The 16148-nt window shown below is 45.0% G+C and overlaps 1 protein-coding gene across 2 annotated transcripts in view; it reads right to left on the minus strand.

The window, feature by feature from the left end:
- Window positions 1–16148, minus strand: part of LOC135400800 (trithorax group protein osa-like) — a 100035-nt gene that overhangs the window by 58640 nt on the left and 25247 nt on the right. For both annotated transcript variants that reach the window (XM_064632718.1, XM_064632717.1), the window contains exon 2: window positions 2618–2809. In XM_064632718.1, coding sequence (XP_064488788.1) covers window positions 2618–2809 — 192 coding nt within the window. The remainder of the gene's footprint in view (window positions 1–2617; window positions 2810–16148) is intronic.

Below are 16148 nucleotides of genomic sequence, written 5' to 3' on the forward strand. Positions count from 1 at the left end.
ACCCTCAAAACCGGAAGTGGCGAAGCGGTGCGACCTTGTGGTGGAGCGGCCCGATCTGCATGCGTGACGTGGCTGGGAGGCGAGCACTCATTTGCCACTGGGGACACGTCACTTACATGCTCCGCGCGCCTTTGCGGCCGCTTGCACTGACTCGGACGGTTACATCCCACTTCGCCTATTCCCATTTCGCCTAATCCGGATTATCGGATTAAAGAGGACGGAGGGGTGACAGGCGTTAGGCGGAATGGGACTGCCGTGCAATCTCATTAGGCGAAACGGAACTGTCTGCAAGTGGGCGTTACTTACACGTCCTACCCCGGTGGTGACGTCTGTAAGAAATGAATGCTCTCGTCCGACAACAACATTATGTCGCAGAAAACAAGGACCCTTAACATTTGCAAATGAAGGTGTGCGCGATGGAAAGCGGACAATTGCTCACCAGTCCAGAGCTGAGACCGGACATTTGCTTACCCCGTTCTATTTTACCATGAGCCCACCCTGACAGTTTAATAATTTATTTTCAACATTTCCCTCTGTGTAAAACAGTGAATTATAGTAAGCGTTGTATTTTCCAGGTCATTTCATTTTTCGAACCTTTTAGAAAAGACAGCATCGTCCCACAGCTGATATTTATATAAAAAAGGGTTAGTTTCGGTCTTCCCTTGGTGGAAGTAATGGCTTCGATAACGCAAATTATGACAATCTTAGATGTCAGTCGTTTTTGCCCTTTATAGCCGTGGCCACAACACGCTTTTCTTTGTTGTTTGGAGGTACTAAACCCGAATGTTTTGATCGACGTTTGCGTGGTACTGATTTTCAAGAAATAAGGAAACTGAGTTATGAAGTAGCTTTCTAACGTTCACCTACCCAGGGAGTTTCCATCTCTTGCAGTAGCCGTATTTTTAAAAAAATCATTTCAAGGCTCCAATAATTTAAGTTCAAAATTTTCACGACACGACCACAGGGATTATATGCGTCAGGGTCCTCGTTCATTCGCGAAGTCAGGGTTCACGTATGTGACTGGACTAGTTTACCTAGCGCTGAGCCTTATATTACTCTCACAGCACTTCGTAAAAGCAGCACTACACATATAGCAGCATACACATTAGGTTTATTCCCTTTCACTGTCTTCATGCCTCCAGCCTCTCGACCAGCCTCTAAGGCCCCTTTTGTGTTTATGATATTTTTCTTTTCTTTTTTTAGTAATTGGAAGTCAGCCTACGCTAGCCTTCCGTCCCTTTCACTTTTCAATAAGCATCCCCCCTGATAAACACTCATACACCGCCTTTGCCGATATAGCGCACATGCGTGCGTGAATGGGTATGGGAGAGAAAAAGAAAGAAAAATGGAGAAGTTGGCGACACGTGAGTCCACATTGCTTCTATGCTTGTGCACATTTATGAATTATTTTGCTTTTACAGAGCCCTACAGCAATGCGCGTGATTGAAAACATGGAGGGTAAGGACTTGGGCTTGTTGGTAGGACATTCTAAGAGAGGAATAGCAGCGAGGGATGAACCACTGGAGTGGTGCAGTGGTTCATCGTCCATCGTCGTTCCGTCTTCATCCTGGATTCGTCTGGAATCCCTCACTGCTATTCCTCTCTTAGAATTGAAAACATGACGCATAAATTTGATGTTTCCCGGGTCCCAGCAGTACCCCACCCCCCCAGGCCACCACAAGGTATGTTCTCCTGTGACAAACACTTATTTATTTATACAGTGCCACAAACCACGACACCTAACTTATGAGAAAAGAGACACGTAAATAATCCGTTACAGTAATCCGTTCCGTAATCCGTTACAGTACAGCAGTTACAGTAATCGATACTTTTTAGGTATCGGAGCGCGGATCGAGATACTTTTTTAAAATCGGTATCGAAAAAGTATTTCCGCTACAATTTTGTCGTCCATGATTAACTAGCAAAGGGATAAAGTTGTTATGTGGAGATGCGTAATTAACTTCCCGACTTTATGATATAGAATAACGAATTTCTCGCATTGAATTTTCCGTAAAAACAAAAAAGAAAAAAAGCAACGCAAGGCTATGCTTGAGTTAAATCAACAAGGTTGTAGAGTTATATTATAGTTATATGAAGATGCGAAAGTGACATTTGGCAGCACGTCAGAGGACCGCCTTCTATCCTCACCTGACACGGATCAGTAGGCGAAGTGGGACTGTCTGCAGCATACATTAGGCCCCCATACATATAACCCCTTCAGGGAGCCCGAGTGGTACTGACGTCACTCCGACGTCGAGAGTTCCCCGCAAGTAGCGATACGCCGTTTCTGTAGCGGTCGAATTTTTCGGCGAGAAATGAGACCTCGTGACTGCACCTCACACAAACACTACACGACACGGACCTGATCTACGTCGCGCCCGGCACCTGTCATGGGTGCTTTTTCTGTAAATTTCATTGCGCAGTCAGACAACGCTGAGCAGCGAAAATATTGGGCTTACTGACTCCTGAGAGAGATTACTTATGAATGAGATGAATGAAGTACGGTTTTCTGCAGTGTCACTTCCCTTGTTCCTTTAAATGTATTCCTATATTGTATTCTCAACAGTGGCGACATCCAAGTACCGACTGCTTCAATCAGGAAGAACAAGATGTTCACCTGTGAAGCCTGCCCATAGGAGCCTTGGGGCATTGAGGGGGGTCTTGGGACCTGTTGCTGGGAGGCCCCGGGATACGGCCTCTGCTGTGGATACTGAGAAGAGTACTGTGGCGATGCGGGAGGGCCCCCAGACATGTAGGGCCGCTTCGCTGGACCCGCCCCTCCTGAACTTTCGTGTATGCCACCACCCACCTGAAACCGTACAAAACACAAAATGGTCAAATACTTTGCGTCATAAGCTGAGTTTTGAAAAATATTACAAAAATGAAATTTCAAAAACTTCACAAAAACACGACATCACTATTTAACCACTCAATTCACGGGATTTCGATGTCTGTCCAAGTTGTTTTAGCGAACGAAAGCCACATTTTTGCAGCCGTTAGGCTTAGCAGGGCGGACACGACGGAGTAGCATGTTGGTTACTTTATTATTAGGTTCGTCCAAGTTCGGTGTTTGCATTTCCACGACAAGGTTAGTCTAAGTTCGCCGTTGGCAGTTTCCCGCGCGCCACTGCGCATTTTATAGTCAGATAACATTTATTTACAGTAGTTAATTTTGCAACGGGGATTTCGATCACTATATTTCGATGTACACCGCCTCCATACGCTCACCCTTCCACATTTTGTCCTTATCCGTAAACCACCCCGTAATCTCTCTCCCTCCCTTTTTCCACGTGACGCCTGCTGTACAAAATGTGCTTTGCGAGTCAACACTTCCACAAAAAGTTACTCACGATTATTACTTTTGAAATAACATTACAGCAAAAGTACGCGTGTCATTACACGCCCGACATCGACATCCCAACCAACCGATCCACTCACGTGACTTCTCTCACGATCAAACAAACCTCGCAGGTCACTCAGTATTTCACCAATGAAATAAGGAGACCACGGAAGGGAAGCATTATTACACGCATCTCCACGCTCCACCCTTTCCCGCCAACACGCACGCACACACGCTCGCATATTCGCGTAACACAACTCGTAAATCATTCCGTTCGCTAGCCGATGCAAAATGGAACAGCTGACTCCATCTCCATACACGGAAAAGAATGACGGAACCCGGAAGGTGAACGAACGACCTTGCTCAAGAAAATAAAACACAAAGATGAGAGTGACACAAGCAAAAGGAAAAGCGTATACAAAGAAAATGCAACGCAGAAATAGGCGCACATAAAAGAGAGAACGATGAAGAAAAAAAAAAACAAGCAGAAGGGCAAAGCCGATATTTCAAACATTTCTCTCTTTCTGGGGGAAAGCGTCAAGGTCGTCTGCTTTACCCCTCCCCACACTTTCCCTTTCGAAACCGCCTGGCCGATTCGCAACGATGCAAACATAAAAAAGAAAAACGCACGAATAAATGCAAACGGCAGAGATAAACGCCGAGTAAAAACGGAGCACAAAAACGAGGCTCACAAAGAAAAACGAATGAAGGAACGAAGGGAGAGGAAAGACAGAAGACGACGGTGTGAAGCAGACGACAAAAAGGAAAGCATACGCTAGGAGGCGCCACTTGTGAAGCGAGCAGGCATAGCCAAATGCCATCACACACACACAAAAAAAAAAAAAAAAAAATCAGCAAGCAAAACCGTGAACTAACGAGGTGGACAATGTCTGTCGTGTCATATAAGGTGGCAACGCCACGCTCTGCCCCTGCGTAGGTTCGACAGGTCGCTTACAAATGCTTACAGTTGCTGATGTAATATCGTTCGGTTAGCGTTGGGCAGTCTTACCATTTTCCAAGTGCATACGACATAGCCTGCGGAACAATGCTATCTTATCTCTTCCGCAAAAGGACACCACGGCTATTGTTGTCGTAGTTCCGAAGCTCCGGGAAGAAATGTGCGCAACCACTTGTTGGCCAAACAAACAAAGAAAACATGTGTTTGTCGAGTGGACTGGCTACCGATATACCGCGAGAAATACCAGAGGGAATACGTGTGGATTCGGACACCGCCGAAAGCTGAGGACGCCGAAATATTCTCGACTATTTCTTGAGAACCTTTCAGTCTCTCGTCTATCAATGTACACTGTATATTTCCATCAAGGTAGTTGTGCATCGCCCGTCCTTGTTTCACGAAACAGGAGCGACATAGGGATTATGTCACTACCCTGTTAGGTGACTGTATGTTACATCTTGCACCCAGCTTGAAACCGAAGTTTTAGCGAGTCTTCTCGGCTACCGATAGCCGACAAACATGAACTGGAACCAACTGAAATCTACCATCCAGGACACATTTCAAAACTATTATTTAAAAAAATACGTGGAGTTCAATGTAGACTGAAGGGTGTTGCACAAAGAGAAGACCAAATTAGAAGGCTGTGTCCAGAGGGGAGGACCTCGACATTCCCGGTTGCGAAATTCCCAATCACGATATTCACGTTCTCTTAACAAAGAAAATCAACGAGAATGCTGGATTAGAGCACTGCACGGGCCGACTTTTTCGGGCCCGACCCGGCCCGGGCGCATCGAAAAATGGCCCGGCCCGACCCGGGCCTTCATATTTTTATGCGGCCCGGCCCGGCCCGGTGACCCAGTGACTAGAGCCCAGCCCGGCCCGGCGTCTAAGCAAATAGAGCCCGGCCCGGTGACCCGGCGAGTAGATCCCGGCCTAGTATTTCCAGCCGCGACGTACGCGTTTCTGGCGATTATCAAACAAATTTATAAGTAAATTTATAAGGAGAGAAGACAAACATACAAGTGATGGCGGTTTAACACCGTAACCGCACGAGACCAAATTAAATCCAGAACGCACGGGGCGTTATCGTTACACTGTCAAGATTTTGCGGAGATAGAGCATGCTGTCGACAAACTGCTTCTCCCAGTCCCTATCCCTCTCACCAAGCTTTGCCAAAGTGATTGTGAAATATGTGAGGAGTGAGGAGCAATGTAAAGTGGCTTGGAGAATGTTCTAGAGGGTCGAATCATATGCATAATGCAGTACCCTTTGCTTGTCTTTGCAAAATATGCACAGGAATGACGCAAGCGCATGATGATATGAACTAATGCATCTCCAATGTGTGGAATTAGCTGCGTGGCCCGGCCGGGCCTGACTCTCGGGAACATATTTGTCGGCCCGGGCCCGGCCCGGCCCGCGGTGGTGGCGTATTTTAACGGCCCGGGCCCGGCCCGGCCCGCGGTGCTGGCGTATTTTGTCGGCCCGGGCTCGGCCCGGCCCGGAGCACACAGCCAATAACAAGCCCAGCCCGGCCCGCGGGCCGGGTCGGGCCGGGTCGGGGGCCCGGGCCCGTGCAGTGCTCTATGCTGGATTGCTTCTTACGATTATATGCCGTGTTTAAAAACGCGACATCACTATTCAACCACTCAAATTCACGGGGTTTCAAAGTCTGTCCAAGTCGTTTTAGCGAACGAAAGCCACATTTTGGCGACCGTTAGGCTTCGCAGGGTGGACACGACGGACCAGCATGTTGGTTAGTTTATTATCAGGTTAGTCAAAGTTTGGTGTTTGCATTTCAATGTCCAGGTTAGCCTAAGTTCACCGTTGGCAGTTTCCCGCGCGCGATTGTGCATTTTACAGTTCGTTAACATTTATTTGCGGTAGTTTATTTTGCAACGGGGATTTCGATCACTTTATTTCGAGGTACACCTGTTCAGAAAGCATGTGCTCTGTTGCACTGTTATTTCATGAGATTACTTTTTCCACCACGCTTTTTTCTACTGCCCCCTCTATTATTATCCTGCAGAGAACAGCTGTGAGAATGAAACAATTTCAGAAGACTACGTTTAATGTATCGCGTCGGCATTATGAACCACAGCACAACCAGGTGGACGAAAGAATGCGCACCAAATACATAAAGATGGATTATTAAATACTGCACCAAGGGTGTCTCGTGAACAAAGTGCTGTACGCACATTTTTAAGACAAAACTTCACCGCATAGATAATCCAAGCCAGGCAAGACAATCATGATTCCGAGTGACAACGTTCTCTCCCATGATTTGTTGATGTTGGTGAACACACACACACAAAAAAAAAGAATCTAAAAAATAAAATATAAAAATAAAAATAACAGGGAGAGGTTGAATTCATTACACGACAAATCATCGGTTAACGTGTCGCACAATGAAACACACCGTCCTAACAGACAGACTCCAACGCACTGCTCTGAATAAATGTCGCAAGCGCTGACCAGGCAGAATCCCTCTCGTCAGGTGGCCAAGGACCCGACACTTTTACGAGGTCAAAGTTGCGGTTGTCCAGTCGGTCGAGAGCAGATTTCATGAGCCCTTGGGGATATCTAGAGCAGTGCACGAGCATGTGTTCGGTGTCATCCACGGTGATTCGTTGAACACTGGAGGCGCACGCTTTTTTGTGACACTTATACATGCTTTGCCTTTTGTGCCTGAACCACATTTATGTAACGGAAATGAAATAAAGTAAAAAGAATGAAAAATGGTAATTGTCACAAAATGGCGTACGCTCTGCGCTGTCGCAAATCAGGACTAATAACGGTATCGTTATGTGAAATGGTCCTCAGCGCGTTACGTAACACTCTTGTTTTTCATGTCATAGTCGATTTATTTGTTGTTGTTTTTCGCGCGCCCCTGATTTTTTACAAAGGGCACGCGAAAACTTCGAGCAAGAACTGACACCTCGAAAGCAATGATACAACTGCGAACTTTGGTTGCTAGTAAACACTTGAACTGCTTTACCCTACAAACACGTGCAATGCCGCTTTAATTCAATATAGTAAGGGGACAATCTAAGGCGTATACCATAAAGTGTAGAGATCGACTAATGCACAGTAAGCAAATTTGGTGGCCGCGAAATATGTGCACCCTGCTAGACTCGCGAAAAAAAAAAAAAAATTCGCTCGCGAAATTAAAGCGTTTTACAGTAAGCGGTGGAGTTCTGTTTGGAGAGTGTGCAGGGAGGGGGCAGAAAATGTAGCTGCCACTGTCAACGTACAGCCCACGTGATACAGGCTTAACGTAGCTCGAAATGGGCAGCGGAATACATTTTGCACCTTGAACGCCGAATATCACCACTTGTAAAGGCGAAAGCCGGCTTCGTAAGGTGCGCGGGAGGTATCGGATTCGAACCCGCGACCGCGAACACGCGGAGCAACGCCTTATACCACTACGCCATGAAGGCACGAGACTCTGATGTGTCATTCGACTGCCCACAAACGACAATGCTGTTACTATGTCACTTTTGTAAGTGGTATCTCTTCGTAAGTGAGGTTCGGGACAGTGGTGGCACATTTTGTTTTTTGCATTGTGTGCAGTGTAGGGGGCGATACTGCGCCACCTGTAACGACGCAGGCGAAGTGAGTCGGGTCCAACTGTTACGCAGTGTGTCCGGTAGGTGGCTAGGTCGCACTATAGAAGGTGTGGAAACAAAATGGTGTCGATTGCTCGTTTGTGTACACAAGTGATGAGACTTTGATGCAAACGTTATTCAGTGGTACTTTTCTTGCCTGGTATCGTCAACTGCGCTTGTAGTATGCTCCTAAAATTTTCTTTGCCATATGACTTTAGAACTTAGGAAAAAATTAAAATAAAAACCGTAGAAAAAAAAAACGCACTTGATAGAGCAGAATGCACCGAAACCACCTTCGAGCATTTTTACAGTTCACCAGAGACGAATTCGTGATAATCTTCCGCGGCGTAAATGGCGCTGCACACTGCATGGTATTTGCAGACGTCTAATCTTCCACCAATGACGTATAATGTACCCATTTGGGCCTGTTGGTCACACATGATAAAATCGCTAAATCACAAATTATAAGGATGACAGCAGTGCGTCCGTCCTGCATGTGTCGTCCATATTGTTTTTAGCACTGTTTTAGCAATTTTATGACGTATAATGTGCTCAAAAATCGCGACAAAATCTTTACCTTCCACATTTGCTTCTGTATATGTCGAAAAGTTGGAGTACACTCCCTTTTACGCGCCCTCAACTTCCCAAACAGCCATTTCCTCGAGCTGTGTTGGAGAATCATTATCATTTTTGAATGTATTCGTTCGTTACGGGATATACGAAGAGGTTAGCCCAGTCAAGCTGGTTTGCTACTCGTATGAGGCATACTACCCGGGTCAAATAACAAATATGCTTGACCGGCGCTCGCTCTGGCTGGGAAGGACAGAGCTGGCCAACGGGAAAACCAACTTGAAGCCAGCTTGGATTACTTGTGGAGAATGTTTTTTAGGACCATCATGCGCAACGATAGAAGAAAAGCACAAAGAGAAGCACTGGCGTGAGATTAAAGAGGACGCGACACTTCCTCATTAATTGTGTTGGATAAATGCAATGATTTGCATTGATGTCAACCTGCATTCCAAGTTTTACCGCAAATGGGGTAATAGATGCGCAGAAAATCAGCATCGCGAATACCAAAACTCATCCGGCATCATTTGCAGGCGTCTCCACCAGTGAGGCAACGCGACAGAGGTCACGTGCTTTCGACTACCAATGGGAATAGCCGTAGCTGTCGCTCCTCTGATGTGGGAGCTTGAGACGTGTATGTGTGTGTTCGAACAACAACAACAACAACAATAAATAAATGATGGAAAAGTGATGATGCCATGGGATGTTTCCCCGTGGTAGTCACAGGACCCTGCACCACTTCAAAGAGCTTAATATGAGAGGATGAATTAATGGTGCGCGCGAAGCGAAGACAGCTCTGTGGTTATATCTAGGGTCTGATTTTTTTTTTTTTTTTTTCGGGTTGAAACCCGATTCCGCCCGACCATTCCCATTGTTAGGTGAAAGTCAGTGACCTAGATATTTGCGTTTAAGATGCTGTTTTCTTTGCTTAAACCTCACTTGAAACTCTGCAATCGTCCTGTCCACTTCTACCTTTGTCCTTGTTTACTTGCTGCTATTCGCCATCATGAACCTATACCAACTACCCCAGATTGTTTCTATTGTGCGACTATTCCCTCCCGAATCCGTTTCGGACCATTTCGGGTGAAACCCAATTTCTCCCCGAATTCCGATCACGTATCAACTACGCGATTTAGTACCAATCTGTGCGCACGTCTGATGAAAATATGATATGAGAGCGCTGCTGTTGTTGTGACTGTGAATCGCGAGGAATGCGTGCTTGACAAATATGTGCATCTCTAACTATAGGCCACTCGCTGAGCAGGAAGAAAGGGAGCGCGCAGCCAGCTGCGAAATCAAATCCGATCAAATTCATTCTGTAATGTTTCCGACTGTTAAAAAACGAGAGATTCCGGTTAGATGTATTTCAGGCACAACAACAGGCCTTTAAAGAATTTGCGCGTCTCGGTTGTTTTCTTCATATGTCGGCTGGATTAAATTAGATGAGGTAGACAAAAACACACACACACAGAGAAATGTTGGTCCCGACGCGGACATGCCTGGTAATGCTCACTAAAAATCAAAATGTCGGGAAAAACTAAACGCGAAAAGCAAACAGCAAAACGTAGAAAGAAAAAGCAAGCGGACGAAACCACACACACAAAAAAGGACACACAAATAAAGAGATCAAGAACCCAAAAAGAAAATAAATGCGCACCGACAGTTGCTTAATATAGATCGAGCTAATACTGGCAAAGTGCACCAACGACGAAATGCTAATTAAAGGAAATGTCGATCGGCAGATTGTTGCTGCTCCGTTTATGCGCGCAATTACTAAGATGGACGACGCAGACGATGACATCGCCTCAACGGTACCAAACAGCTGCCCTTTCACATTGTTTCCACAACGGTTACAAGCTTATACACAGGGCCTATTCATTAGGGCCCCCATTAAGGGCCCACTCCGGAACGGAACACCTCCTACACCCGCATACAAGTCGGCTCATTTCGGCTCATTTTCAATTCCGGAAGCCGCTCTCCATAAAGCACCCGAGCTCTGAGAGAGAGAGAAAGAGAGACGTCTACGGAGAAAGGGTTTTCATTCCCTTCCTTCATCATCAATCGTGTCTTTGGGTGACCCAATGAAAAAGCGTAATGGAACGATGCCACGGAGCGTAAACAAAAGAGCCGCACAAGGATGCTCAAGGTCGGACGATGCCCTTTTGTCGTGGCGTAAAGCTATTGTTCCAGCAGCACTAGTTTCAACGACGAGACCGCAATCAAATGAAAACTCAAAAAGGCGACTGTGAGGGGCAATAGCAGTAATACTTTGCAGTATTATAGTTCGGGCTGTGCGAATAGAAATTTTAAACCGAAGCGGATACGAAGGGAATAGTTAACATATCGGCAGTAAATAGTTACAGATCTGAAGCAAATACGAGGCGAATAGTTATGAATCCGGAGTGAATACGAAGCGAATAGTAACATACAGAATTAGATGTATTCTACCCTGCCGAGCAAATTGCCCTCACTGAAACGTCTGTAGGAATGCGCACTAACTTGTTTGGCAGCAAATGCAGTTACATCACCGTTTGTACAGCTTGGGACAAAAGTTTACGGAACACGGCACCTGCGTATTTCTTCATCGGAGCGCTTCCCTGCTAGCTATCACGAAGCGATCGAATAGGAAACGGGTGGCGAGCTATTCTACCCATCTCTCAGTATGTATGTCCACTCCTTTTTGCTGCTAGGTTGTCGCTCCATTGGAGAAATGCGACACCCCGGTGTTCCGTAAACTGTTGTCCCAAGCTGTACCAAACCAGTACCATTAGTTTGAGTAACTGAGCCCGATTTCTTCCTGAATTTAGCATACGGGAAGTTTTTTTCACCCGATTTTTACCCCCCGAATTTAGAAAAAAAATATTTCCCGAAAACTTCAGGCTCTATGTATAATACACTGTTCTTATCGCAGCAAAGCTATTGCCATCTTATTTGGGGCGCTACAACTCTATTAAATATAAATTCATTGCGAACAATACAAAAATAGGTTTTTACGCGCAGTCGGAAATGTCGAAAAACACCAACCTGTTAAAGCGTTTTTTTCAGCAGTACGGAATAGCGGAATTATTCAAAATACAAATGCTTTAGTTCGTACAGAACTTCTCTTAGAAATAAGAATCCCGACTTCTTGTCGCTCGTAAACCTCTCGCTAGAAAGGAAACACAATTGTACTAGGAAAGATGCTATGTAGTCTTATGTATTGATTTGTGTAGTTTCCCATTCTTTTCTGAATAACGCGTCCTGGAGCAGCCAGTCCCGCTCCCGAGTGGCTCGAGACTAACATCTCCATTTTTTTTCTTTTACAAATCAATCAATCAGTCTTGCCCAACGATGAAAACGTCATACGGTGAATAGAGCATTTCTGTGCTAATTCCCCGCTTACTAAATGAATTTAGATTGTCTCGCTGATGACCAATCTACCGCCCCATAAAGGTCTTAAAATGCTATTTTGGTATAACCACAGAAAGAGATAGTTGTGATAACGTAGGTAAATTATTGTTTTGTTATCATCCAGTTTTGCACATTTTTTACCTCCGATACTTTACAAGATGAATTTTGCTTAATTATCTTTTGTGAATAGCTGCAAATGGCAGTATTGTAGGTATTCCTCATAGTGTTTTGTGAATTTTGTATGCCTTCACTACTGTTGGTGCCATGGGCCTTTGCCAAGCTCTACGTTTCCGTTTTTTTTCTTTCTACTTCTATTCTAAGCTCTACGAGACCTTTTTGTCCCTGGCACCACCACTTTGTGGTAATAGATAAAAATAAATACATATGCCGCGCCTGTACACATACACAGCCTACAAACGTAATATATGCAGAGAGAACCGCGTATGAAGCAACACTCACTTTTTTATGCCTTCTCTTCTGGCATACTTTGGGCTTAGGAGTGCAGGAAGGAAGGGAGAGACATCGCTTCGATCCAAAATCGAATACCGGTATCGAATGATATATTCGATTCGGGTCAAATATACAGTTATTCGCTTTGGTATTCGAAATATCCGAATATTGTGTGCCCCTAATTGTGTAGTACTATTTCTACAATACTTTTGAGTAGTATTTTCATACCATGTACTATAAAAGTCATTCTCTGAACGTACTTGTATCTGCATTATTTGTAACGCACAAAAGTTAATTACATGCATTACAGTTAGTCAGACTCTGATGGATTAAAGTCGATTATTCTCGAATTCCAATCACGTACGTATCGCGTGCACTGTTAGTGTGACAAAATGTAACAGCTGTGCGAAGCACATTTGATGGTACAAGATGAAAATGTGGTTATTGTGAATATAATTGGCGAACAATGCACGTTTCATCAATATCCTATGTCGAAATGAATACAGGAGACAATAGGAAGGACGGCACCTTTGCGGTGGAACCGCTCGGCGGAAAATAGCTACAGGAGAGGTGTTTTCCGAAAGGAAACATTGCCCACGAATGTTAACGACAATAATTTTCCGGGTGAAAAATTTTAAGCCTGGTCGTGCGGATCGTATACAATTATGCTCTGAGAGAACATAAGAGCTACAGTCACCGAGGTACATCTCAGGCAGCGACTCATGCAGTGCACATTGAGAGTGAGGCATATGGGGAGATGGCGGACGATAAGCAGATTCACATGCTTTGTTTACACGAATAGTTTAAGTATTTTCTTTAAAAGCATGTAAATGTGCCCTAAATCCGTGTCGCCGACGAGTATTTTCGCCACGTGATCACTGTACAGGGTCGTCGGAACGTGGGAGCAAAGGGGGGGGGGCGGGGGGGGGGGGGGGTCCGCCCCGTTCCACTTTCATGCACACAGATATCGAGCAGGAAGCCTGACATTCTCTTTTATAAGGCATTTTTTTAAAGGATTTGCATGTTTGTTAGCATGAGATTTGATTATAGTCCGTCAGCTCTCAAAATATTATATTGCTCATGCCACATTCCTCTACAAATGTGTATGTAAATTCCACTGTCAATTCCCCACACTTGCTAAGCCGGATAAATTTTCGCTATTCTTGTGGTACCTTTCGCAATCCACCGTCCTTCTATGTACGTAAAACCTGCCCTTGTGACCCACTCGCACGTTGTCAAATTTCGGTGAACTCTTTTTCGTCCTCATGTGATATTTCTTCCTCATATACTGCCTTTAAAAGCAGCATTACATATTGCTTGTCTCAAATTCAGTCATCCTACCCCGACGTAATTGTTCCTGCTGTCTTCATTTTTGTTGTCTAGTTACCTTGTTTTCTCCTCTTCATTGTACTCTTTCAAATATTGCCTGAAATATTCCACTTTAGGAGCCTCTTCCCTGTCATTTTGTTATTAGGTCCCCCATATGTTTTTCATCTCTATGTATATATGTTCTTTTAACCTCCTAGTGCCTTGGATTATTGCCTTCCTGCCATTTCCCTTATATCGTTAACGTGCGTTGCTGTATATATGTACATTACTGTAATTTGATAATGCGCCAACACCAAGGCTCTTGCGGCCGTTCTTGGGCACAATAAACTCATTCCTTCAGTCATTCATTACTACGCCGCAGATAGGATGGCTGGATACAGAGAGGTCACGCTCGCTCCTCCGCGAGATGATGTAACCAATCACACTCACTCTGCTTCCGTACTGGGTGTTAAGGCTGGCCACATGACACTACGCTGCGTGGTGGTGCTGCAGTATTTCTCCTGGTGCGCTATTGTTCCTCCTTATCTTCAACGGCGTATGTAATTAACGGACTAGATTTCTTTTCCTTCTTAAGTTGAACACGACTAAAAAAGCGTCACTACTCCTTTACCACTCCCCCACAAACACATTCCAAACCAAAATATGGCTACGTCTGATTCACATCATGCGAGTCGTGTTGCGACTTAAATGTTTTAGCGACATGCTCCTTTATTCTGAAATATTAGAGAATGTTAATGCGTCGTACGCTATCGCCTTTGCGTACGTAAGGGGTAGCGTGGTGCTTCTGCGCGAAGCACTCTGTTTTGCGCGCCTACCAACGCTATCCCTTACGTACACAAAGGCCATAGCGTACGATGCATTAAAACTCGCTATTATGTCGGTTTCACACTAACGTTTTTTTCTTTTTCTTTTTTTCGTGCGTGTTTTTCACGGAGGCAAAACGGACCCATTAGAACCTACGGGGCTCGATTGCCCTTCGGTTCTACTTTTGAAGCAAATGGACGAAAAAGTATAAAAGCGACCTCAGGGAGTTTTAGAGCGTCGGAAGAACTCTACGAAAATGATACGATAAATGCAGTTATCAAATCGAAGCTTAGCAATGTGATGTCACCCGGTTCAAAGAAACAGGGCGATTGACTTATGTTTTGATAACTATTATCGTGAACACCTTCCGATGTACTAAAACTCGCTATTCGCTTGTTGTTTACTCGAACGGCAGTAAAGATTCGTACCGATCAACCCCATTCATTGCATGTACTGCCAGTGCTAATGCTGTACAGATGAGACAGAAACGCAGAAAGGCCAAATTAATGTCTACACACATGAAATTAAACCATGACTGAACACTAAAGAAAGTCCAAGCGAAAGCGCCACACATACTTGACACAGTTTACCATGCGCACACATTTGTTCCGCGTCAACACTGAAGCGATAGCACCGTATCTTTCCTTACTCCCCATATCGCGTAATAAACTTCCCATCACACTCGTGGGTTCTCAGTTATGTTTATAAACATGCCAACGCCGATGTGCCGGATAGTGCCGATAGTGCTGGAACCGCACATAGCTATTATCGGAGGTGATAGCTGAGGGTGGAACACTTTCTCTTCAACTTGACCCACACTGCTTGAAAACGCCTTATCAGTGGGTCCCTGAAACGGTCCAAGAAGTGTGGACACATATTATGACGTGCGGTCACCTGGTAACCCTGCATTCCCGTGAACAACACTCTCCAGAACACTACAACGGAAGATGGAAAAAACGTCATGGTTTTCTGCTGCTGCCACGTATAGGCGCAAGCGATCAACGTCACGTCTTTTCGTGCACTGCTAACTCTTTGGAATAGTGAGCTTTAGTAGACTGGAGAGTGTTTACGGTAACGGTTTCGAAAACATTATAAGCCAATCTCCCTTTTTATTTGGAACGAGTGGCGTGATCCACTCGTTCCAAATAAAAAGGGAGATTGCTAAGCTTGGATTTGATAACTTCCTCGTTTTCGTAGAGTTCTTCCGATGTAAGAAAACTCGCTCAGCAAGTTTTAGTGCAACGGGAGAATTCTACGAAAACGATGCGATAAAAGAAGTTATCAAATCCAAGCTTACCCCAACAACACCGAATATCCTCTGGATGTACGAATTCCTTAGGACATTATTCGGACATCCAGAGGATATTCCGTGTTGTTATGGTAGCAATGTGATCTCATTCGTTCCAAAGAAAGAGGATGATTGACTTATGTTTTCGGAACTGTTATGAACAATGTGTCACCGGTAATTTCATGCGGAAATGACGTCAGTGTCCTCACTTCCATGTCTAGCGCCTCACAAGTTCCGATAGGCAAGGTGCTTTGTGATCACCGCGTGTTTAAAATTGGTTTCCCAGTCGCTTCTGAAGCAGTATGGGTGGCTGTTGCACTGTTGTGCAGGGCTGACTATTCTCTTCAGGCCTACAATGCCAGGTATTGGCACAGCGACGGTAATGCTGCGTACTTCTCCTACATATGAATGTATGGAAGA

This window comes from Ornithodoros turicata, chromosome 7 (assembly GCF_037126465.1).
Source record: "Ornithodoros turicata isolate Travis chromosome 7, ASM3712646v1, whole genome shotgun sequence".
Lineage (NCBI taxonomy): Eukaryota > Metazoa > Arthropoda > Arachnida > Ixodida > Argasidae > Ornithodoros > Ornithodoros turicata.